The following is a 27,234-nucleotide window of genomic DNA, read 5'->3' as shown; positions in this document are numbered from 1 at the left end:
AAATAAGTATGACAAAACAACAACAGAAAAGGTAGGGAAATATAGAATAAAATTAAATTAAATTAAAAAGGAGTAAAAACATAGGAGAGAAGTTTAAAAATAAAAAAAGGAAAAAAAGAGAAAATGAAAAGAAACTTTAAAAAAAGAGAAATGGACAAATAAAAAGAAAAACGAAAACAAAATAGAGAGCTATCTGGATGTTATTTCTCCTAATTATCTCCATAATGGTGCTCCTCGGGGGACTGGCAGAAATTAATTGTGCCTAAAGCTCTTTGGAGTGTCCCTCAGCTGTTTTCTTGTTGGATTGAGCTTGAGAAGAAAGTGTAGCTCTGAACTCAACAGACAACTGTTCTCTGTGCAGTCCCTGGGCCTCTGCACTATGAGGTAGCTAATTTCCCTGCACTGTTGAGGGTTGCTGAGCTCACTGGGCAGTTTCTTTCTGAAGTAACCTGAACTGAATACTGAAAGGGGAGGGCGAATGGTGGAGCATGTTCTGGGGACCCCAGAGATGGGGAGCTTCCAAGATCTGTTCTGGGGCTAGGAGTGGCAGATTTCATGTGATCCACCACTCATGATCCTGGAGCCTCAAATTTGATGGAGTAAAATCACATATAACTGTTTTCTAACCTGGGATCCCTTAGGAGATCTACTAATTACCAGTCGTGAAGGGAATAGGAGGCCTTCTGCCTGCCTCTGTATTAATCTACATTTCCAGCCTCAGAGTATTCACAGTGGATTTGTGTCAGAATCACTTCTCTGGGCCCTTTCTTTTGGGGTGGCCACCTGCTATAGCACTGCAGAGAGGAGGTTGGGAATATTGTAGAGAGAAAAATACCCTAGCAATCAGAGAAATACAAATTAAAACTACTCTAAGATACCATCTCACTCCAGTAAGAATGGCAGCCATTATGAAGTCAAACAACAAGTGCTGGAGAGGGTGCGGGGCAGAAAAAGGCACACTCATACATTGCTGGTGGGACTGAAAATTGAGGCAGCCAATTTGGAAAGCAGTATGGAGTTTCCTTGGAAAGCTGGGAATGGAACCACCATTTGACCCAGCTATTCCTCTTCTCAGTCTATACTCAAAGGACCTAAAAACAGCATACTACAGGGACACAGCCACATCAATGTTTATAGAAGCACAATTCACAATAGCTAGACTGTGGAGCCAACCTAGATGCCCTTCAATGGATGAATGGATTAAAAAAATGTGGCATTTATACACAATGGAATATTACTCAGCACTAAAAAAATAACAAAATCATGGCATTTGCAGGGAAATGAATGGCATTAGAGCAGATTATGCTAAGTGAAGTTAGCCAATCCCCAAAAAACAAATGCTGAATGTCTTCTCTGATATAAGAGGGGTGATTCAAAATGGGGCAGGGAGGAAGAACATGGGAAGAAGATTACCTCTAGATGGGGAAGAGAGATGGGAGGGAAAGGGAGAGAGAAGGGGAATTGCATGAAGGTGGAAGGAGACCCTCATTGTTATACAAAATACGTGTATGAAGATGTGAGGGGCAAAAAAAAGAACAACATCACCTTAGATTGGGTAGAGAGAAGTGATGGGAGGGGAGGGGAGGGGATAGGGGGAAAGAAAGGACAGTAGAATAAAATAGACATTATTATTGCTGTGTGTATATATGTGACTGCATGACCAGTGTGATTGTGCAACCTGTGCACTCAGAAAAATGAGAAATTATATCCCGTCTGATTCAAATGTATGATATGTCAAGGTCATTGTACTGTCATGTGTAACTAATTAAACAAAAAAAAAATCAACATTGTTTTATAATTTTTTAAAAAAATCTAAATAAAAAAATACAGAGGTTCCCATTCCCTGATCAGCAAGATCAGACTACAGGACCTCTCTCAAGATGATTCTATTATGCACCATCTAAATATGCTTGGATAAACTTCTTGTCCAGTGCCAGCATTGCTAGGCTAACCTGGGTTTCTCATCTGTTTTGTATGTGTTTGCAAGTGCTGGATTCTGTGTTTTTGGAGACAGCCTGGACTCTTTTTCACACTCACCGGGGGAATTCTTCCACTTTCTCTGCCAAGCTTTTGAGTGCTTGGTCCCAGGACACAGTATCTCTTACTATTTTAATAGCTAATAGTTCTTGGTTTCTACTGGTGCTAACTCTTTGCTGTTAAAATCCAGACATTCCCTATAACCCCCACCTCAACATGCAGCTACACACCTAACACACCTGCTTATTTATTTATTTAGATTCTGTCTTGTGAAGAAACAGGAGAATGCTGGGTGCCTCTTATCCACTGCTAAGAGCCATAGCCAAGTAGTAATGATGCATGGCATTTTTGGTTGAAAGGTGACGCCAGCAAGCCATTGAGATGATATGATTATGTTAAGATCTGCATTCAAATGGATATTAGACCCCTGCTGTCCACCTCAGCCCCCTACAGGACTCCTGGAGAGTTCCCATTGGTTGGGGAAGTGCGGTAGGAGGGAATTCCGGAGGAGGGATTTCCTGTTGGTGGGTGTGTCCGGGAGAACAACGCGTGTGTGGGTCGGCATATTTCCTGGGAGCATACCCGGCATTGGCGGGAGTTTCAAAAATAAAGTTTGTTCCTGTTTGAGTGGCTCGTGATTTTGTGCCCAGGCAGACTGCGGCAATCCACCATCATGAATTCTTAAAATCAGGACTCTCTCCTTTCTCCCCTTTTAACTTTATTCTTTATTTATTGAATGTATATTTATTTTTCCTTAATCAACTTTTCAAATATTGATTGCTGTTTAATATATTCAGACTATTGATGTTTCTTTTCTTGTACTTTTACCACACAAATTTATTTAAAAACATTAAATCAAAATATATTGATCCCTCTTTTCAATATTAAAAGGGTATACAACATTCATTTATCTGACTTTTCCTAATTTATGTACATTTTTTTACCTACTACAAACAATATTGTTACCTCTGTTGACCGGTGACGAGTCCTTGCTTCCCCGATGTTGAAGAATAACACCAAAGAAGCACACCGAGGCAAGGTCAGAGTAGAAATTAGAAGTTTATTAAAGGAAGCAGAAAAGACTTCTCCCGGAGGAAGAAGGGGACCCAAGAGGTGGAATCCGTGGAAGTGCGGTTGTTTCCCCTTTTTATAGTTTTGGTGATGGAATGTAGGTTGGAAGGCCCGAGGGGTGGGACACAGGTGGGCCAAAGAAGTAATCTGGTCAGGAAGGACTTCTGAGTCAGCACCTTTTTGCTGGGGACTGTTCATTAACATTTCTTTGAGGGGGACTTTGGCCTAGGGCCTTTTCGGGACTTCATTAACATTCCATGAGTTGTCTTGTGTTTTCCCTGAGTCATTCTCCGCATGGTCTCCATTTTAGATTTCACTCGATATTAGACCCGATTTACCTAATTACACTGATACCTAACTTTAAATCTGGCTTCAATATCTCTATTTAATATGGTACATTATGGTAAGACATGAAACAACAGCTATAACTGAGGACCATAACCCAAAGGGCTTTTGATGTCCTGAGGAGCATTGTGTGCTCTTCTGAGGAGTCTGGGTCACATAAGAAAGCACTGGTGCATTTCATATAGATCACATTGTATTTCAATTTATTTTATCTGGAAACAAAATCTATTGAATGAACAAGTAAATACATATAATTGGCTAGAAAACTTTCAAATGTATTTCTATTGATCTCATATATTTACAATGTATCTATTTTACATATTAGGCCACTGTTATTTGATACACATTTTTAGTTCAGGTTTTAAAGTTGTTTTAGAGTCCCCTTTAAATACCCTGAGCATTTTCTTTTACATGAGAGGAAATGTTAAGCAAGCATGGGTTGCAAAAATCCTACCAAAGAAAAATCTAAGACTGTCATTATGATAAAATTATAGCTATAGCAAAACTGAAACCCAAAATGTAAAAGATCACAAGGAAAAAAAATCTAGTTCTTTGTAAACCCAATCTTTAAACCTCTAGTCTTTCTGAAAACATAGCTATTACCAGAAGGGGAATTTTCAACTAAGAAATCAACATTCCTATGGGTTATTTAGTGGTCTATTATTCATCTGTCTTCTTTATTCTTATTAGAGCATGGTAATTCCTCACAAACCCCAAAGCTGAGTATATTATAGTTCTCCTTCACCATGGAGGCTCCTCCTCGCTCTAATTTTCAAATGGAGATGTTGAGAACAAAGGGAAACTTTTCTTATTTTTCCATTTCCCCTTCAAATCAGAGACTGCAGATGAATCTTTAATGAATCAGTCTTCTTAAAAAAAAAAGAGCTTCTGTATTTCATAGATTTAATTCATTCATGGCAGAGTTTATTCAGAAAGAGACAAAACCAAAATCTTTGTCAGAGGGACAGTTGAGAGAACCTCCTGTTTCAAATTCTCCATGTTGTTGATATTTTTCCCTAGTAACTTCTTGAAAATTTATTCAAAGTAAATTCTCAGTAACCTGCTCTGATATAGTACATATCAGGCAACTCTGAAGGGGGAAAGAACATAGGGTAACAAGAAGTGCCATCAAGACATACTTAAGCAACTTTGGTGGTAGAGGTGACTCATGCTATTTTTATGAACCTACTTTTTCCCCTTTCTTTTTGGTTTTGTTCTTGCTATACTGGGGATTGAAACCAGAGATGCTTTACTACTGAGCTATAACCCCAGCCTTTATTGCTTGACTACTGAGCTATAACCCTATTATTATTATTATTATTATTATTATTATTATTATTATTATTATTTTGAGAGAAGTTCTCACTAATTTATCCAGGCTGGCCTCTAAATTTAGATTCTCTCACCTCAACCTCCTGAGTTTCTGGGATTATAAGTCTATGCCACTATACCAGCTAAAACTAACATTATTATTACTTTCTTAGAAATGAAGAGGTCAAGGTTAAGAGATCAATAAATACATTTGAATATGGAAAACTAATATTTATTCTCATTTATGTACTTTGGGAACTACCATGCTTATCTAGAAAAAAAAAGGGATTTTCTGCATTTTAACTGTTAGATTTCACTTGTTTGATTGTAGTATATATTAAATATTTTGAAAAATGTGTGACACAAAACACCAGTATAAGCATCCCCTATGGATTCTCTTAAAAAAAGTGAAATCTTATATTGTGTAATTTACAGAGCCTGTATATCTGGGACACTGTGTCTGGTAATTGATATTTAGAAAATACCATGACATGCTGGTTAAGCACTAACAGTTTTGAAAAATACCAGTCTAAACTGGGGTGGAGATAAGGAGATGAGGGAAACACAGACAAGTTGGTCTCCGTATTTTTTTCTTCCATAACTCCCTAGGGCTGGGAAAGGGAGAGAAGAAGCAAGCAGATATTTTGTGTTTTCTAGAAGTACCCTAAGAAGAAGAATCCTTTCCAGCACTATCTTAAGAAGAATCCAAGAACGCAAAAAGGAGCTATCCCCAAACAGGATCTAAATAGTGTATCCCAGATGCTTCTACAAGGGAATACTATCTTGACTTAACTTGATCCATATCAATCAAACTTTGCTCCAAAGGGAATTTATGTTTTAAGTTAATTACATTTTAGATTTAATAATAATATAGAATTTTGGGAGGAAGGAAATGAAACACTTTCAAAGATGTAGACAGACTGCAAAGCAATACAGGGACAAAGCTCATGAACGGTCATCACATGTTTGCTAAGTGGAATTTATACCATATCCTCTACTACCTACTTGAGAATAGGTTTCCATGGATTATTGATGAATTTCATAGATAAGGGAAGGAAATTTTATTTTTAATTTATTCTATAATATTGTTTTGTGGAAAGAAAACAAAATTTAAGTTCATACCAAGAAATGGATTGAGTAATATAACAGGCCAAGGAACTTAACGTTAGGTAGAAAAGATATGAGGATCAAAAATACACCATTTTCCTAATGTAATATACATTGCACATCTGACTGTCAACTCAGTCTTAATTGATGATGGTCGTTTGGTGATAGAACATTTTATTGTGATATAGAATTCACTAAAAATGTTCCATTAAAAACATTAAACTTTAATGTTTTCCTTTGTTTGGACACGTATCTAACTCTACAGGCATTAGTTTGGGATGACTATTTTGACTGCATGATGTTTGGCCACAAGTAGGCTTTATTAGCTAGATACATAGTATTTTAATACATTGTATGCTCTATTGTTTTCCATTGTGTAGAAACATGGATATCCACAATATGCTAAATGAAAGTTATTATTACTGGAGTTTGAGCTTAGAACTTACATTCCAAATACACTGGCATCAGCATACAATGATTTTTAAAATTTCAGTTTCAGAAAATTTTATATTCATTCTAATTCTGGGAACTACTCACCATTGAACTACCCACCATTTTCTTTTAAAAACCAAGAAATTATTAATCATTGATATTTTATTATTAACACACCATTACATATGAATTGGCAAAAATAACATGCATGGGAATGAATAATGGCAAATAGCCAAGCATGTTGTGCTATGTAAATACTCATTATCAGATGTGTTTAGTAACTCCTTGTAAGTGGATGCTATTTGAAGACTATTTATTTAGTGGGAAATCCTATGTGTACACCAGTAAAACGTTGTAGGGTAGAGATGCCTTTTGAATTTTAATGTATTCCTTTATGCATTTCATACATGAGAGACATGAGTTTCACAAGAAGCCAAACAATGATGCCATTTGGTATGTTTTATTTTGCTATTAGCTTGTTAAACACAACATGCAAATAATAAAAAAGAAACATACATGACTTAGAATGAAAAACAATCCTAGAAAAGAAAAGCTTCATTGGGTAAATATGAAAATTCTTAACACTGAAAATAATTCTTTTGGTGCAGGTGGCTTCATAAATTCTGTTTACTATTTTGCAAAAATATTGGTCTCAAAATATACCACTTATTTTTTAACAGAACAAATTTGAACATAGCAAGATGGTTTGAGCTAAGACAGTACACATCCTTATATATTGAGACCACCATGCTTTTAGGTGCATTAAATTAAGATTTAGGGGTTATAAAACTTGGCTAAATTCCATGCAAACAGTAAAATGTTTTGCATATTATTTGACAGTAGAGGTATAGAAAATAATAAATTTACAAATAAAGCATTGTGTTTGATGTCTATTTGTGTGTGTGTGTGTGTCCTTGTGATGAAATAGGCCTGCTTTTCATCTTTTTTTAAAGTGGTAAATGTTTACAAAACATTTTCCCTTTGAACTTAAAACTCATGAAAGTAATGAACAACAACAAAAAATGGATACTCTGAAAACTTTACACACAAAGAAAAAAAAAAAAACCCTAACCATAAAGTACTGCCCCAGGATACACCTCATGTAACTGGAATTAGAAGGTATTAATTGACAGTGATTTCATTTGCTACACGTAGACATTCATACATATCAGGTGGCAGATTGGTGTGGGTGAGACGATTGCCATCTAAACGCAGATGCTTGATCTTGGAGTAGGACAATGGCCCCAGAATCTTACAGAAGCTTTTTACTTCAAACTCTGCAAATTAAAGCATAAAAATTTTCAATGTTTCCTTTTAGTGTATTGTCTTGAAACAATCATTTAACAATTCCCTAAGTGTATATTATCAAACAGATGTTCTTCTCACTTATATTACGTACTTTTGAATTAGGTACCATTAAAAGTATATTTTAGGCTACTATAATGGCACAACAATATTTAGTAAATTGTAAATAAGGAAGCTCAGGATACTCAATACAACTTTGCAAAGAACAGGATTCATTGATTCTGATGAATAAGGTCTAGAAAGGCATTTACAAATGTGTCTTATTATCAAAGAAATCTTGAAATATTTAGTCTGATATGAAGAAATGTAAATTGATATGGTTGTATAAACAGCCTCACCAATACATGCATCATGGGTTTTATGCATCTGAAAATAACAGATTTAACTAGATGTTCTCTAAAAAATGTTCTAGCAACCACACACCACAACAATGAATCAAAACTGCAAGGCAAAAACCAAATCATGGAATGTCCATCATCTGAGCCAACGTTCTTGTGTGGTTGAAAACTGCTGCAAATGAAAAATTGGTTTAGTTTTTAATAGAAACCAAGGCTATTGTTGGGTTGCATGATTATGTGTGCACATAGAAAATATCTGTGTGCTCCTCTCTATTTAAGCTTAACCTTATCTAGTCTTCTATCTTGTCATTTTCTTTCACTCGCAAATGCTAGTTTAAACAATGGCTTCAGTGGAAACCCAAACCCATCACAGTCTTTTCCCCCAAGATGGTCTCTAAATAACTTCAGTGATTCCAGGATCTTTCTATGATATCTACCTCTGAGAAACTATGGAGCAAAGGAAAAAAGATGGGCACAGACTATGATGGGCTTCTACCTTTGCCACTTATCAGTTGGGTGACCTGGAATACTTAGCTGATCTTCTTGTTTGATATAGCATATGTATCTCATTGTGTTGCATGAAAATGCAAATATGGTAGGTAAATTACTTCATATAGTTCTTTATACACAAGGAACACTCTTAATTTTTTTTCTTTTCCACCTTACTTCATATTAAGAAGGTTTATGATTAGGCTAATGCTTACAGTTGCAAGATTAAAATATAAAAAAATATTTCGGGCTAAAGAGCTGGCCTTCTCATCTATTGGTTCCACATATTCAGATTTAAACAACCACTGATCAAAAAAATTAGGAAAAAAATTGCACTCAAACGATCAGACTTTTAAGTTGTCATTATTTCCTAAAAATATAGCATAAAAATACTTGATGGAAATTACATTATTTTAGGTATTATTAGTAATCTAGAGATTAAAGTATATTGGAGTATATGCGTGGATTAGAAGCAACCTCTCTGTTGTTTTACATAGGAGACTTGAGCATATGTAGATTTTGGTATCCACTGAAATTTCTAGAACCGATCATCATAGATGTTGGGAGATGTCTGTATATTTGCTTATATTAGACATTACATATAACAGTAGACATTAAACCTTAGAGAACCTATTTATACTATCAATATGTGGACAACTAATATGCATGATTACTACCTGGCAAAATAACCTAAGTTGAAGAGAAAGATGCTAGGATAAACTTCAAGAATACCTGACCAATGCCAAGGATAAAGAAGGAAGTAAAGTAATGCTTGGGTAAACTTTTCAAATGACTACCATGTGCTGGCACTTTGGTTTCTACCTCAATGTGGCACTGAGTAACCTTTGTCCTTTCTTCTGTAGGTCATCTTTCTTATCTCTCTCACCGGCCCTTCCAACCTTCATTCATACAATGGATAACCAGCAAATGTGCCTGCATTTTCATCCTTCTGTCTCATTTCAGAGAAAGAAGTAGCCCTGTTCTGGTGGCTAATCTCCACCCACTAAATCTAACGGATCTCTTCATTCATCCAAATTTCTTGATCATTTTGATCTGTGAAAATATCCTTCCTCCTAACCCCAAATGTTTAAAATGTGGAATCCTGTATTGCTACATAAAGAATTCCACATTTGAAACAACTATAGAAGCTAAACTATGTTAGCTCGATTGTGTAACATGTGGTGGTCAAACAGTACCAATCCTTATTTTCCAGATACAATAAGGAAAATGGTGTTTGAGTTGGTACCAATGGTCTCCTTCATGAAAGCCCCCCAGCCCTACTAGAAGCTACAGAAAACTGTTTAAGAATTACCATGTAGTCATAAGATATAGTGTAATTTTCTGATAGCAATATCTTTATCCAGTATGACAAGGAGCCAATTTTCATTAAATAAAAGGGATTAACTTCAATACAGTATTTGCAAAGACAACTGCTGTATATGCAAATTAGTGTTCTCTATCTGATTTTTCATTTATAAAACCTGACTGGTGAATTGTGATTTTGTTGTCTGAAAATATCTTGTTAATGAATAGAGCAAGAATGATGGATTTTTATTTCCCACCAAAATCTATATTACTTCAATTGAAAATGCCCCAGAAGACACAAGAGGATTGGGTCAATCTCCATCCAGAAGATAGATGAAAAATAAAATATAGCAGCAAGAGAAGAGAAGAAATCCAAAGAAGGGAAGAATTTTGTAAAAGAAAAGGTTCTCTTACTATACCATTTTCAAAGATAAGGAAATTCTAAACTTTATTTGCTTTATATAATTTTTCTTCCGTAATCTCCCTCAGAGTCCATTGGAACACCTTGAAGTCCACACACACCATAACAGAGATAAGAGAAGTAGATGATGGTCTAGGTTAACAGAGTAACATGCTCAGTCCCAAGTATAGTGCCAAGGAAGACCATGAGAGCACATGACCTGTGGTGCAGGTCATGTGAGAGAGGGTTAAAAGTCTCTGCTAACTGTATCTCTTCTGAACTTATTTGTTCCTCCCTGAGCTGAATCTTGCCAGAAAATAAGTATAGGAAACAAATTTAACTCATAAAGTAATTAAATAATAACAGATAAATATTGAGAGTAATATAGCAAGATAATTAACACAGAATATTAAATTTGATAAAATTTCATATTAAATTCCTTTGTTCTTAACTATTCTTCATTTTCACATTCCAAAGAAAGTCTAGAAAGAATTGGATATTCAACTGAGTTAGAGATCTTATATTTTTTAATTAGAGGGATCTTTTGTTGATATTTTAATTCATTTCTATTAAATATAGTCAGAAGCAATATTTTTTTGCTCAGCTTAGGCTTTGAAAAACTTCAGATTATACAAAAATCAAACATTGGCACAACTTTCTACTTACTTTCAAGTTCATTGACCTCCAGGTAATAGTTTTCAAGATTTTCATTAACTGTGGGTATGCTCTTAAGTTTATTATAAGAGAGATCCAGCTCCACCAGAGATGATATATTAAAAGAATTTCCAGGTACTCCACTATCAGCCAGCTCATTGTGAGATAAACGTAGATACTGCAGCCCATTAAAACGCTTGAAATACTCATCAGGGATGTTGTTGATCTTGTTGCTGTCTAGGTAGAGTGTTAGAAGAGATACTGGGAGACCAGAAGGCAGTTTGGTCATCTGATTGAAGCTCAAGTCTAGGTACTCAAGTGACTTGAGACCTTTTAAGGCTGCTGAGATGGCATCCTCTTTGAGCTGATTGTGTTGGAGGTGGATGAAGGTCAAGTTTACCAGTCCCTCAAAGGAGCCAAGTTTAGAGATCTTGTTATGAGTAAGCTGCAGATCCTCGAGTGATTTGGGGAGTGGGCCCACAGACTCTGTCAGATTGTTGTAGTTGATATGCAGCTTCTTCAACTGTTTCAGTTTAGAGAACACTTTTCCTTTTATCTTGGAGTTTTCCAGAAGGTTGTGATCTAGAATGAGCCACTGCAGATCAGTTACGTTTTCAAAGGCCTTTTCATCGATATGGTCAATCTGGTTATTCCTAAGGTAAAGATACTTGATTCCAGGGGGCACCATGGGCACACTTTTCAGTTTCAGCTCATCGCAGTACATGGCGGTTGGGTAGCTTTCAGGGCAGTTACACTCTGGTGCACAATTTGGTGATGATTGCCCATAAATGGATAAAGGGAAATCATAATCATAGTACTGGCCACTGGCACCACTAATTAATGCCAAGACGAGAGTAAATGCACCTAGCTTCATTTTCAGCAAATGCCTTGAATCCTAAATAAGAGTGGAAACATAAATTGTTATATAATGCTATGCTTTCAAGAAAAGAAAATTCAATTTGCAGTGTGCATTTTGTTGTATTAGTTGTCCAGTGCATCTAAAAATAGTGTCTTTACATTTTTTATTTAAGTATATGATTAGAGGTGTATGGTTACAACTTTGGGGCAAAGAACAGGTTTCAGATTAGATGGCATACACAGGCGCCCCCTTCCGGGCAACCCTCAGATAACTTTTCTAGTTTTTCTCTTTTGGTCCTCCCTTAATTAAATTAGTTTCTTCAAGAGGTTGCTGGGTGATGCTCATTGACCACAATGTCAGAACACTGCTTCAGAATATCTCTCAAAACAAGAAGAAATGAAAATTAGAAGACAATTGTAAACTTCATACTGTACCCTATCATTCAACGTCATTAAAATGTCTCATTAAGAAGATCTTTACTGGGAACATGGACAATCTGTGGTTTTCCCAGGAGACAGCAATTCTTATTACATTTGAGGTGGAAGGGGAAGGGGGTACATTCCTTTAAAAGTGTCTGGTTATTGTTGGTTCTGAAAGAGGGAAATAGAATTCTTGGTCTGGGTGTTTATTTACATTATTTCAAGTTTTGTTTAACATTCCATATTTTCAAACACATTTCAAAACTATTCTAAAACTAATATTTATAAAACAAATGTTTATTAGAGAAATGTTAAATATTCTAAGAATTCTTAAATCTAAAAAGACTTCCAAGTGGTAGAAAAAAATATTTTCCAACTTTCGAAATATAGTTCTTTTTCCCAATAACTCATAAGTTGTCTATCTTATTCATGACAAAATTTAAGGTGGCATGATTTGATTATCTGGATTGTAGTGGCCTCACAGAGTAGAAATGAGAAAGAGGTGAGGATGAAGGAAAGTTTGTTTTTTTAATGCTGGCATCAGGAACCATGCAGGAAAGGATTAAATTAAAAATAAAAAAAAATTTAGAATAATTTACAACTGTTATCTTCTCATATGAACATATTTCTAGGATGATGCTCAGTAACAAGGAGGTCAACTGTGCAGAAAAGTGCAGGTTTAGCACTTTAGGAAAAGGAAAACTAGAATATAAGAGTTGGACTTCTATAGACTAAGGAAAACTGGTAGCTCTGGAAAGAAATCACTAATGTGAATAGAATCCACATTTCAATATACGGAATATCATATTTTCCCATGAGACGTATGAGACAAGATTTTGGATCAAGGTAGTTTGGAACAAGTAGGATTTGGAGGACTGAAGAATTCCAAACATGTTTGCTTTAACTTGGACTCATAAGGAACTTAAGTTAGCTGATAAAAACATTTAAAAAAAGCTATTAGAAGCACTTAGGTCACTAATATCAGATGTAATCAGATTCTTGGTAAATTATTCCCTAAGATTGTGATGGAGTCATTTAATTCAGTGGACAGGACTTGGCCATGATGATCACATAACTAGAAAGAACATGCTGACATGTTCCTGGGCTTCTTTGTAAGTTGCAGTAAGTTAATGCTACAAAGATAAGTCTAGTTTCATTAATAAACTTCTACCTCATTTTAAATTGAGTATCCACCAGCACAGTCATGGTAACTATAATGTGAGTTTGGAGTAGTAACCAAAAATGCTTCCAAATTTTTTGTCAGAGTAAAAACCAGGGCTCTGAATTCAAAGAGAGTTTGTAACCCATATAATGCCTCCACTATGAGAAAAATCACACTGTACTTTTTTGCTCCATTTTTTTTTCAAAATACCTGTGGTTATAGAGGAATTTTTTTTCCAAAAATAAATCATTTCCCAGAAATTCTTTAAAACATGTTCCTTAAAGCATAGATTCAACATAATCCAAATTTTTAAAATTCACAAAATAGGAAAAAAGCAATCTGTAAATCCTTTAGCTCACATTTTATAACACAAACTATTGATGGTGATTTGTAACAAATTAAAACTATGTCTATATCACAAAACATTTTGAATGCTGATTGAAGTGACCTTTCTATGCTCCAATATTAGGTTCCTACAATACTAACATATATAACTCATTAGCCTGAAGAGCAAACACTTAATTTCCATTCTTTCACAGTGTCTAGTTTAGCTCTTCTCTCATCCTAACCTTGAAACATTTTGTCACTCCCCTTGCCAATCAATACAACCTAAACATTTAGAAAACACAATAAACAAAACGAGAAAGTAAATGGTCAGAACGGTGGGTTTGCATTTGAATAGCCATTGGCAAATCTGTTCTGAAATTTTTTTTTTTTTTTTCTGTTTCTGTTACAATAAACACTGTCCCAAACAGTAAGCATCCCCTGGGCTATAGTTAAAACAGCACTTACCTTGATTTCTTGACACTGCTTCCTTTAATTCTTAAAGCAGATGCACTGGGACAAGAATCCACCAATATATGCTGTAAACTCTGTCGGGAAGGAACTGGCTGCCAGATTCTTAGTGATACCAGAGCTGAGGAGGGTGGGGGGGACCAGCAGAGTCACTGCAGTCTCTGAATGGAGTTATGTCATTGTGGGGCTCTTGTGGTGTGGCATGTTAACACTCTGCTCTCTAACGAAGTGCAGGTGGACATGCTGAGCAACCACAGCCCAGCTCATTCCCTATGGAATGAGGGAGAGATACTTGCTTAACTAGCTCAAATACCATTGCTTTTAACCAGGACTTGAGTCCTGCTCCAGATGAGGCAACTCAGTGAGAAAGTGTCTTTTAGAATCTTTACTTCTGTGGCTGTGGCAACAATTAAGTGTGATTTGTTTGGCCAACTATTATGTTCATCTAAAGTTCTCATATATCATAAACAGAGCAAATAATTTTGAGAAAATGCAAATCAGCATCAGATAAACTAATACCTTCTTGTTCATCACTCTGGGAATCTATATTGATTTACTTGGACTAAATTAAACTTTTGTTAAGATGATAACACATTAGTTTTTAATGTTTGCAAAATGCTTCATAACCACTCTAAAACAAATGACAAATAACAACATTTTCATTTAACTTCTTATGCAAAGGGAATTCTTTTTATGTTATTCAGATCTGGAACTAATCAACAATGTCTTGCCTGTTTCTTATTTTGTGGATTTCCTTTAGGAATTCACCCAAAACCTTACTTGCAGAGAATATTCTGCTGCTTAATGCCAAAAAAGAATTTAAAGAACAGGGAAAAAAGTATAATAAAATATCAAAAGGCAATAATCTTTCATTCTGTCACTCTATGCTAGTAATGTTTTCCTGAAACCAAAAAGTTATTTAAAGATGTAATTTCCCAAGTCCTGGTTTGATAGGTCTTTCATTGTCAGTTCCTGATGCATGCTTTTAGTAAAGAATAGGTCTTCTCAAGTTCTTATCTAGCTCATTTTTTATTATATCAGTTGCATTTATAGGATTTTCCCTTCAAAATATTCACTTTCTCATGTTCATAACAGAACACACAACAAGGTATGTTAATATTGGTTTCCACATTGTAAGTTTCTTTTTTCATTTTAAAATAACAAGAACATTTTTTAAGCTATAAGACCTATGAAAAGTTAAACTCCGTGACCACTATTGCATTTATCCAAAAAAAAAAAAAAAAGAAAAAAGAAAGAAAATCCGAATAAATGCCTTATATTTGAAAGAGATCAATTGAAAAACAAAATAATCTTTTTAGTAACTCATGGAATTGTAACATGATTTACAAGCACAAAATTTGACTTATTTTAAGGAAGTTATTGAAGGTATAAGTTTTATAATAAAGGAAATAAATTTAGAAGGAATTAGGTGGGGAAAGATACTCGAATCATACAACTAAGTGGTCTTGTTATAAGAGGCTTGATAGAGCAACTGCAAACATTAACTTTGAAAGTATTGAATTCTATAATCTTAGATCTTTTTTTTAAGAAATTCCAGCTCTTTATGCCTTAGGAGTTTTCTTTATAAAGCAATAAATATTTTGTGATGTATTTGTAATAGATTTTTAATGCATCAAACTCAATTTAGACCACTGTGAAACTGATACTTTAATTATGTGCTTTGTAAATAACTCAGTACTATGAAGCTGATAAATTGATTAATTTAGCACATTTTAAAGCATATTTGCTAAGTTTATCAGAAAGAAATAAAATTAATTTCATGACATCTTTATTATGTGCTATCATTTTTCCTAGTTTTTTCACATATGTCATATTTAAATTTCATACTTTAAAATTTCTCATAATACATTTTATTTCATATTTTCAGAAGTAGAAACATTCAGAGAGCCTAAGTAATTTGCTCAAAGTCACCTAACAAGTGAATGGAAGAATTTGGAAGACCAAAACCATGAATATTTCCACCCATTGGGCAAAGGGTGACCAGAATGGAGCAGAGCCAAGGTAGTTAATTCTATAGTTTAAAATATTTTATAGGTATTCTTTATGTTGAAAAATGCATAAATATTAAATGGGCAATAAATTTTAAGAAAAGCCAAATGTTAACTAAGTGGTAACTTCCCTGTGCATCCCACAGTCACGGGCCAGGGAACAACCACATCCACACTTCCCAACTTTTGGGTGATGTGTGAACTTTCCATCCTGGCAAATAGAATTCACTGTTTTTTTTTTGCGAGAGCAGGTGTTAGAGGTGAATCTGTTTCATGGGAACACAGAATAAAGTGATTGGGCTGTCTGCCTCAGTCTTGCTACCAGATTCCTTGTCACTTCAGACCATCAAGGACACTGAGGAACATCATAACTATTTAACCCACCTCATTCTAACCCAACCCTGCACTTTCAGAGCCCTCATACCACTTCTGCTCAGGTTTTCCCTTTGCCACTGTCATTCTGCTGGAGATGGGCTTGTCCCAGGCCGGTTGGTAAATGGAAAAGGTAGTCCTAAAACAGGAAAGTAGTAAAGAACCCAGGCTGTGTGGAACAATAGACCAAGTTCTAAATGTTCTCATGAAACTAATGAATGGTTAAAAAAAAAAAAAAGAAATGTATAATCTTGACACTTTGATGTCTACATCTTTACAGTGTGTAGGATGAGATGAACATCAATGCTTCTGGTATCAAAGTACCCCTTTATGTATTGGGCCTTCGCTATAGTGCTTAGCAAGATATAAGTGACTAATACTTCTATATATATTCTATATGAAATGAACCTCAGAGATCATCCATTGGTGATTAAACAAATTCCCCAAAGTTCTGTTGCCATTATGTTTTTTCCATATGTGAAGAGTTAATATGCTTGCAGTGCTCCATCTGAACAAACTGAGACGTTCTTTCTCTTTTTCATGGATAGATGGTATTGCTTCCCTACAGTGTGTATATAGAGATACATGAGTGTATATACAGACATCACTTATCTGAGAGCATGGAGTAATATGAAATACCATGATAAGATGATAAGTCCTTGTTAGAGAAAAAAGTGCTATTTTATTATTTTATACATTGGGATTTCAAACTCAAATTTTGTCTTATTACAGATTTCATAAAAAGCACTTTGTTTTAGTGTGTTTGGTAAATACAGGGTAAAAAATATTAAAATTTTGAGTATATTTGGAAATTTCTTTTGGGGGAAAAGAAGAAATTAATTTTCTAGCACAGAGGTCACTGTGTGTGAGAGAGATACTTTTGAGTGTGTGTGTGAGATATATTTTTGTTTTTACATTTATTTATATACAATGCTTATGGTTTCACACCCATTTTTATATAACAGGAAGTTGTGGATGTTTTTCTATTTCATTAAATATTCTTCTTTAATGTTATTGTTATATGCTACATGAAGTTATGCTACATAGGTTGTACCATAATGTAGTTGTTGGTTTTCAATATTAAACATTGTTTTATAATTTGTAAAGTATTAACACAGATCATGGAATTTTATTCTTTAAATTGGTTGTACATGTTCTATCTATACCACTTATTTCAGTAGATTTATTTTAAATGAAAACACCCTAAGTGGTTTATTTTCAAATGAGATAATAAAGGAATTCATTTTGATTTGTTCTTTCCTCAAATTAATATGACTGTTCTTAGCTTGAGAATTTTATGAACCATGAAAGTGTCTTTCATCTGCATAGTGTTTATCCTCATATAACTACGTGGATTTAAACTCATTCTATGATTACCTCCATTTGTCTTGATATTGGACAAGGATAGTTGTAGAATTTTTATTAATAAAGTGTCTTTTGTTTTTACTAATACATTTGCGTTATAATGGTAAGGTAATATAAATACAATATACTGCAACATTAAACAGCACCCCCTGATATAAGTTAAATGTGCAATGATCCCTCGCCCACCTGGCTATTTAATCCCATTTTCTAGAAGGTATCCCTTTTCAGATTTCATTACTTAAGAAATTTTAGACATATGACATATACACCATAGAATTTGATTTCCTTGACTTTTCAGCATGTAAGGTAGCACGGATAACTCAGCCTTCAGATACCTTCACTTAGGTAGATGCATGATCACTAGTCTGTTTTGGGGAGAAATAATCTCTCCTTGCATTCTCCTCCTCACTTCTGCATCCTGAATTTTTCACATGCAATTCATATATTACATATTTTGCTATTTCAATACATATAACTCTACATCATATTTTACATATTTACAGAGTATGACCATGTGGGTATCTCATAACTAATCTATGCTCTCATTTGATGGTAACTGTTACAGTGGTTTCAAGGACTTTGAGTTTTCAAAATTATTTCATTATTATGGCATTTAGTACTATAATGAACACATTATGTACAGCAATGCAATATAGCTTTAGGGGAATTCCAAAGGTGAGAAGACTTTCTGGAGAATGATTTATACTTATTTTAATATTTTGTAATGATTCCTTATTCATTTACAGAATGTTCTGATTATTACCGATCAGTGGTACATGAGACACAGTGTACCATTTGATACTGTAGAACCTTCATTCAAGAAAATTGAACATGGCTATGTTTAGAATTTTTGAGATCCCATTTTATTTCCTAAATAATTTCTGGTAAAATTAATAATTTATTTTATTTTTGCTTAATATATAAAAATTATAGGAGTTCAGTTTGATATTTCAACATATGCCTACAGAAAGAAATGATCAAATCAATAATTAACATTTCCCTCTTCCCATCATTTCTTTATGTTTGGAGGCTTTCAGTCACTCTTCTCTGGAGTTTATATAATAAGTAATAGGTTATTATAAAGTGTGGTCATCCCAGTGTGCTGTAGAATGCTGGAACTTATTCTTTTTATCTGACTGTGTTTTGGTACCCATTTTCCAACATCCCTTCATATCATAGTGGAATATTATTAACTATGAAGAATGAAATCCTATCATTTACAGAAAAATGGATGGAACTGGAAGACATATTTTCTGTGAAATAGTTCAGGTAGAATGACAAGTTCTGCATGTTCTCTCTGAGAGACGAAAGCCAACCTCCCTTCGTCACTACAGAACTTTAGGTTTATAAGACCTTGTAGGATCTGAGAGTGTATAGTGTGTGAGCTCCTTGTTACCATTTTCTTCCTCCTTTTCCTTACACTTCAATGTTCTGCCCCACCCTGTGCCCAGACTGTTGCTACTTCAGGGCAGTTACCATCTGTCTTCTCTAACTGAAAGGCTCATTCCACATTCTTGTACTACTCAAATATTTTTTTCATATAATTTTAATATTCATTAAAAATTATTCCTATTTTGAGAACTCTGAGGATATATTTGAGGGTTCATCTTTCATTAGCTACTATACTCAATATTAAAAGAGATGTTGCATTTAAATAATTGCTTAAGATACAATAATAAATACATTTCATGTTAGCATAAATGATATTTTTGTAAAAATATCTAATTTTTTTTTAAAAAGCCTAGTGAAGAGTGGAATATATAAGAATTTTCTAATATATTTGCAAATCTACTGTATGTATGGATCAATAGAAGTGAGTCAGATTCTTATATCTACTTTCTTATTCAATTTGTTGTGATGTTACATTGTCTGATGCATATGAAGAAAATATCACCCTATAAAAATATATAATTGGGTAAACAAATATATGAATAATTTTTTAGGCAATTAAAAATACTCTTCCTCAATCAGGCATCTAAACTCAAAATGAGGTAGTTTTTTAAAGGTTATTTAAAATATGGAACCTAAATCATACTGATGATTAAATCAAATCAAGTTACATCCACTCTGATTTCTAAAATCTTAATTTTTGCTTGAAAGCTCAGGTTTTGTCAAATATTGTCTGCTATTTTCTTTGAAGTCAAAGATGCACTTTGATTTCTGAGAATATTTTTATCAAATACCTTAATCTGATAAATTGTAGGTTGTATGCCAGTCACATTTTTAATTTAAAAATGATGTCTCATAAAACAAATATTGCTAGTTCTTGCAGAGTTACCCATAGATATTTTCAAGTAAGGAGAATTTTTTTGCAGATGTGTCATTAGCTGTCTACACATTTTGGATATACCTTTACTTTGATGAATTCACTTTGATGAATATCATTGGTAAGTGGCTGACTGATTTCTTGTATTGACTTTGCATCCGCAGTGCAATCCTAGTCTCTTCCATTTTTGTAAATACTTCCCAATGGCTTTTTCATTTCTAGTTTGAATTTTTTTTTTCCAGAACATTGCTTCTGACTCTCAACATCTCTAATTTTCAGATAAATGTTTATAGATATTTGTTTCATAATGAAAAAGTGTAATTGGATTTGAATGTGATCACACTGATTTTGGAGAAGCTGACATCTTTATAATATTAGGTTTCAATACCCAAAGAGAGAGTGTCTTAGTATTTCTGTATGTGTGTTTGTGTATGTGTGTGTGTGTTTATCTGAATCTGAGTAATAAATTTACATTTGAAAATTCCACATTATGAGATTCATGGGAGAGTATAGATCCTCCGAGTATCAGAGAATTTAAAATCTCTTCTGTCTTTTCTTCAGATGCAGTTTATTCCAGATTACCTTGGTTTCAATCAATGAATGGAGGTAATCTAGAAAACATAATTCTATAAGCAATGCCAATAGAGTTTTCAATTTCCTTGTATAAGATAAGCAGGAAAGAATCAAACTTCCCTTTATTCTAAAAGAAAGCAGGTAAATCACAAGACATACACGTTTATCATTTTTTTTTCCTTGAGTAAAAAGTTCAAGCCTAGAAATTTCTCTAAGAAGGATCTACAGCTCTCCTAACAGATAAACTCCACTCTGAAGCACATCCTCCAGATGTCATGGTTTATATAAGCCTATTATTATATATATAATGATTGCACATAGCCCACGATATAATTTAAGTGAAATAGGAAGACATGCACTGTATCATTTCAAATATGAAAATTAAAAAACAAAACACATAAAGTGGATACTACATTTACTAAAAATAGAAAGTAATAACATCCCTTCTTCTGTGTATTCCCTTCTTCTGTGCCCCAATAATCAGTGTAAGTGTCTTTAGTGAATACATTGTAGTAAATACATTGAAAGCATGCCATGATTTATGTACTCTTTGATCTTGGGCAATTTATTTAGCTTCAATGTGTTCATCTATAAAATGGGCATTAGAGGCTGCGGATGTGGCTCAAGCGGTAGCGCGCTCGCCTGGCATGCGTGCGGGCCCAGGTTCGATCCTCAGCACCACATAAAATGGGTATTATCATAGTGGCATATTAATGAAATTATGAGCATAGTAATAAAAAATTAACTTTGTAAGCTTTAAGGAGTCAATGCAGGTAAATTATTAGAAGAATTCTTGCACAGCGGGAGCATTCAGCATCAGTTGCTATTATTGTGACAGAGGTCCTCCGCTTTCAGCATGATCGAGGAGGGACAAGGAAGGCAGTGCATAGCACACAAACAGCAAGCTCTCTGAGATGTGATCTTTGTTTCTTTCTCTTCTGTTGTCTGCTATGCAACTCTCTCTTTCTATATATATATATATATATATATATATATATAAAATACTTCTCATTTTCCATATTTGCAAACTAGGGTTAATTACCTCTCTCATGGAAATGTTTAATAGCAAATGAGGTGATACTTCAAAGTACTTAAGAAATTGATGGTGTTTAGTAATTTATTTTTGTAAGACAAAACATAAAATAGGCTAATATTTCTATTAATAACTTATATTAAGATATCTTAAAAGGTGCAAAGCCAAATAAAATGATAAATTTATTATAAGTGTTAAAAAATAAAATAAGAAAGAAACAATGAAAAGAGACTACTGACAGTTTCTAACCTCCAGTATTTTGACTCACATTTTTTTTTCATATTCCGATGATGTGAATGTGATATGCATCCAGGGAACCATAATTCTCAGTAAGTCACACAGTGAGGGTACATAATTAATTCTGTGTTTTGTGTTGCTAAACTATCATGTTTCAGTGTCTTCATTTGTTTTCTGTTGCCATAATGAAATATCTGATGCTTATTACTTTATAAAGAAAAGAAGTTTATTGAGCTCACAGTGTTGGAGGTTGAAAACCCAAGATTTGTCAGCCCTATATTTAGGGTCTGGTTAAGGCCCTCTTGGCTAGATCACACCATGTGGAAAAGTAGACATGTGAGTAAGGGGCCAAGAACATGGGGAGGCTTTCCTTCACACTAAAGTACTTTCTTGAAAACAGGGTCATATGTATTCATGTATCCTTTCTCAGGACAGAGACCCCAGTGATCTAATAACCTTCTCTAGGGTTTCATCTCTCTCAACATTGTCACAACAGGGGCCAAGCTTTGTGCATGAATGCTTTATACGTTAAGTGTATCAGATACTTTCCCCCCCACAGTAGAGCTGGGGATTGAAACCAGGGCCTCACATATCCTAGCCAAGTGCTATACCACTGAATAGCACTCCCTACCTGCATTTTAGATATTTATGATATTTTGATATTCTCAAAATTTATGATATTTTCAATTTATGGTAGATTTATCGGGATATTTCCCATCATATGTTGCTTAGCATCTGTACAAGTTTGGCAAAGCTGAAAAGGCCTATTTCTTGGCAAACTTGTATTTAAACTAAATAGGAAAAAGGGAGGTAGTAGGGGAAAGAAGGATTGAGGAAGAGGCTTCCGGATTTTTGAAGAAGGCTCTGATGGTAAAACCTCTTTGGTTGAATGGCATGAGCATATGGCAGTACATGGAATGATGACCAGCTCATGTAGTGGTCACATTGGAACATTATGCACTCTGAACATTTATTTAAGTGTTTTGAAATGACAGTGACTTCTTATATCATGACAAAAAGAGGCAAGAAGTCCAGTTGGTGCACAACAGCATTAGTACAGGTAAGAATTGACAACAGTGGCTTGAATCAGAGAAGTGACATTGGAGATGGACCATATGCAATGGCAGTATAATCAAGGAAAATGAATTAACTGCATAAAATTATCCCTTTCACCTCTGTATTTAGGGTCAAGTAAAGAACTTAAAAGATCCTTTGCTCAGAAAAAAATATATATAATAAAAAATTAACAGTGCTATTCCCCCAATTGCAATTTGGATTATAATCAATTCAAAGCAATGAAATAAGTTTAAGATACTCTTTAAAATGCTCAGTTGCCTCTTGGATTAACTCCATCGTGTATTTATCAGTCCATATATGACTATAAAACCACTTGGCCAACATTTTGTACTAGAATACAACCCTTGACCTCGAGAATTACAAAGTCTAGGTGAAAAAGACACAAATAAATCTTCAGCTATGGTCCTATGTGGCAACTTCTTCCACAGGAAGAAAAATATGATATGCTGAGACTGGAGAGAAGCAGTATCAACCTCACCCAGGGGTTTTGGAAAAAGGTACCCAAGAAGGGAAGATCAAGAAAAGCTTCAAAGTGAAAGATGAGGGGGAATTAGCCAAGAGAGAAGTCCAGCCAATTCAAGGAAGAGGAAAAGCTTAACACCCACATGAATGAGAGAGCCAATACTTTGGGGGCTTGACTGATTACCTTAACTGGATTCATGAATAGAAGTTCTGTAGCAATACTCAAAGTTAGAAATAAATCCTTTTTTTCACCAGATTAACTATGATGACTCAGAATAGTTTAAATCTGTGGATAAATAATGTATACATTTAAAAATATTTTAACCCTCTATTTATAAATGAACACTTTCTTAGGAGTTTAATAGGATATCCTGATAAAATGTAAAGTTTTGAAGATTTAAATAATTCAAGCATTTTTTTTTTAGTACCAAAGTCATGTAGGATGTTTGGAAAATGACATAATATTGACTCATTATAAAATACTTTCCACTAAAAACAATTCAACTTGTAAGAGCAAATGGCAAAAGTACTCATTATTTTAGTGTTAAAAGTTTTGGTCTTGAAATTTAAAACATACCTGCCATTCCAAATATCCTTCCTCTATTATATTTGCAAGGAAATTATTGAGCTTTAAGATTAATTAGTTAATATACTTTTAGATGAAACACATTTTCAGGGTTATATGGTTTACTCTAAGTTTCAGAAGGGAGTTTCAGAAAATAGCTCTGAGGTTTTGAAAAACAAGTCATAGTTAACTTATTCTGAAACCACAAAGATGTTTAAATGTCAATTATTTCAATATGGGAAACCATAGAATGTTTCTAAATTTCCCTTCTGCAAAATATATATTTTTGTATACTCATCCAACCCAGGCAAAATTTCTTCCTTTGCACAACAATGGAATTACCTTGATGTCAATAAAAGTTTTTCCAAAGTTTCCAAGGAGAAAATTGGGTGAATACATTATGCTAATCTTGGCAATGATTTGTTTATTTAAATATTTCCTTATTTTTTAAAAAAGAGTCATGTTGTTTTGGTTTCTCTAGTTAGGGTTGGCAGTATGTCAAATTTTGAAATAGGGAGTCTTTTTTAAAGTTGGCTGTTGATTGAAATCCTTCAAGTAACTTTAGAAAATATAGATTCCCAAGAGAGATTTCCCCTGAAGATCCTGATTGAATATGCATGGCTGAGGAATCTACATTTTAACAAGCTTTCAAAGTAAATAGGACAATCAGGGGAGTAGGGAAAGTTATACTTTACCCATGCCTCTATTTTTTCATCTCTGCGAAGTAGCAGAAAAACTCACCATCCTAAGTCTGAAGGTGTTAAGTTAGCAAGTCATTAATAGCTCCCTAGTTTCCACTATTGAAATAATCTCTTAGGGACCTTGGATTTTAAATCCCTGATTTCTTTTAGTTTCCTACACTAATCAAGGTGTTCTTTTATAAATTCTGTGACTTTCCTGTTCTTTTCTAGAAATATTGTCTCTACCTAATATATTTGTATAAAATATTTTAAATACACTGAGGAAATTCAAATTTAATAAAACTGAAGCTATGCACAGGGGTTACAGAGATAAGTTCAGCATAGCCTGTGTCATTTTACCTAATTGCTCACAAAAAAATGCAAATTTAAAGAATGATATTAAAAGACCTAGCTGGTCTTTAATATTATTTGAAGGTGGTTGAGTTATTTGTTTGATGTTGACTGAAAATTAGCATACCATATTCAGATGTATGAAAAATTGGCATTTTTTCACTTTTTATATTTTCTTCCTTTCATCAACACTGGATGGTAGGAAGTTTGAAATTAGTAACTGGCATTTTGTTTATTTCTATTTAATCGGATACTTTCAATTTGTTAAAATGACTTTAACCTTCTCAGGTTTAATAATCTCACCATTGTCTTCTTTAGATGGAATTTAGATGTGAGGAAGCTAGTGAATCCTCCCACTGGCAGTGAAATGGGCGAAGGAGTGGCCTTAGGGAGCTGCATAATAGTTTTCTTTTGTTCCTCTGGATGTCTTCACTGAGTGATTTATGCAACTAGAACTTGTGGCTCATGAACTTGTCGTCAGTCATGGGTCTTAGGTCATTGATGTACCTGTCAATGACTCCTGATCAAATTTTTGCTAGGTCACTGATTCTGCAATTACAGAACCAAGGATAGAGTACCTGGAGTATAGTAAGGGAAAGGGGCAAGAAACCCAGGCAAATTCGTAGTTTAGTTTCTTGTTACTCCTATAATAAAAATTACCACAAATTTGTGGACTTACAAAATAACACATATATTTAAAAATATATTATGTTTTAGCCCTGGAACCCTGAATTTTAAAGTTAGTTTCAGGGAGTTAAAATCAAGGTGTCAGCAGGATTGCACTCCTTCCTATGTCCTGAGATAGAACCCATTTATCTGTTCAGGTCTGGAGACAGCCCACCTTCCTTAACACTTACAACCACCATCTTCAAAGACAGCCATGGTAATATGATTTAGATATCTGTCCCCCAATAGCTCTTGTGTAAGACAATGCAAGAACATTTAGAGGTGAAATGAATGGGTTATGAGAACCTTACAATAAGTGAATGATCCCCTGCGAGAGATTAATTTATTGGTAATTATAGGCAGGTAGGGTGTGGCTACAGGTAGCTGGGGGCATGGCTTTGGGGTATATATTTTTTCCTTCTGAGCAAAGCTATCTTTCTCTGTTTCCTGGTGCCATGTTTCCAGCTGCTTTCCTCAGCTGCACTCTTCCGCCATGATGTTCAGCCTCACCTCCAGCCCCAAGGAATGGAGCCAGTTGTTCATGGATTGAGACCTCTAAAACTCTGAGTCCAAAAATAAACTTTTCCTCCTCTAAGTTTGTTCTTGTCAGATGTTTTGTTCACAGCAGTGAAAAAGCTGACTGTCACAAGGGCAATGGGCTTCCCTTCCATCCTGTCACTCTGGCACTCACTTGACTTCTTCCATTTTTTAAAGACTCTGGAATTCCATTGGACCCACCCAGATAACACAGGAAAAACTTCCTCTCTTAAGGAAGTGACTGCCAAGTTCAATTCCATCAGCTGCCTTAATTCTTCATTGCCATATGAGGTAACATGCTCACAAGTTTTGGGAATTAAAATATGGATGTCTCTGAAAATCCATTATTCTGTCTATGCTAGTTTCCAAAACATTTTTGTGCAATCATAGATCCACCAAAATAAACTCTACAAAGGTGTTTAATTAGAAGAAACTCTGCTTCTAGGACCTTGACTTCTCATATATTTGATAACTTTTAAAAAATCATTTGTAGCCATATCAGATAGTATCTTCTACCTCACACTTCAATATTAGAAAATGTGGATTTTTATGCTGATATTTTATGTTAAAATCCTGTTTAAAAAAGGTGAATTGAGATGTGATCTTTAGTAGAGTAATTCAGCTGTTAACATCTCCACATTGTTAATTTAATACGTATTCCTTTGTAAGCCAGGGAAAATAAAATTGTAATGGATTTATTCTGGGTCTGGTTCATGTCCTTTGTGGGAAAAGACTTTGGAATAACTTAAGAAGTACACTGGGAAATTTCTTGTGGGTCTGTGGATTGCTGTTCTCAGAAGTGATGCTGCACAGTAGACACAGCATCCAAAGAGGGAGGCAAGAGTGCCCATTACTCTGGATTTATTTGTGATCGCCTTGATCATGACTCAGGGTGAAATCTTGAAATGAATCATCATCTCATGTTGTCACCTTGGAAAAAAAGAAAAAAGACAAGTATCTAATATTGAGAACATTACTTTGTATTTGTAGACTGTGACACTAAAAGCTCTGGATTTAATCTGGGCTATCTAAACACACTTCCTCATCTAAGCAGAGTTCCATAAGTAGCTTA

General features: G+C 34.5%; 1 protein-coding gene across 1 annotated transcript; it reads right to left on the bottom strand.

The window, feature by feature from the left end:
• Positions 1-6,712: 6,712 nt before the first annotated feature.
• Lum (lumican) lies at positions 6,713-14,250 on the bottom strand. Its single transcript, XM_027930149.2, has 3 exons — positions 13,967-14,250; positions 10,747-11,629; positions 6,713-7,520 (listed from the first exon to the last, which is right to left on the bottom strand). Exons 2-3 carry the CDS (start codon positions 11,606-11,608, stop codon positions 7,366-7,368), a joined length of 1,017 nt encoding a protein of 338 aa, XP_027785950.1. The 5' UTR covers positions 11,609-11,629; positions 13,967-14,250; the 3' UTR covers positions 6,713-7,365.
• Positions 14,251-27,234: the final 12,984 nt, after the last annotated feature.

The sequence above is a fragment of the Marmota flaviventris genome, chromosome 3, assembly GCF_047511675.1.
Source record: "Marmota flaviventris isolate mMarFla1 chromosome 3, mMarFla1.hap1, whole genome shotgun sequence".
Taxonomy (NCBI): Eukaryota; Metazoa; Chordata; class Mammalia; order Rodentia; family Sciuridae; genus Marmota; species Marmota flaviventris.
This window is presented reverse-complemented; position numbering and strand designations above follow the sequence as displayed.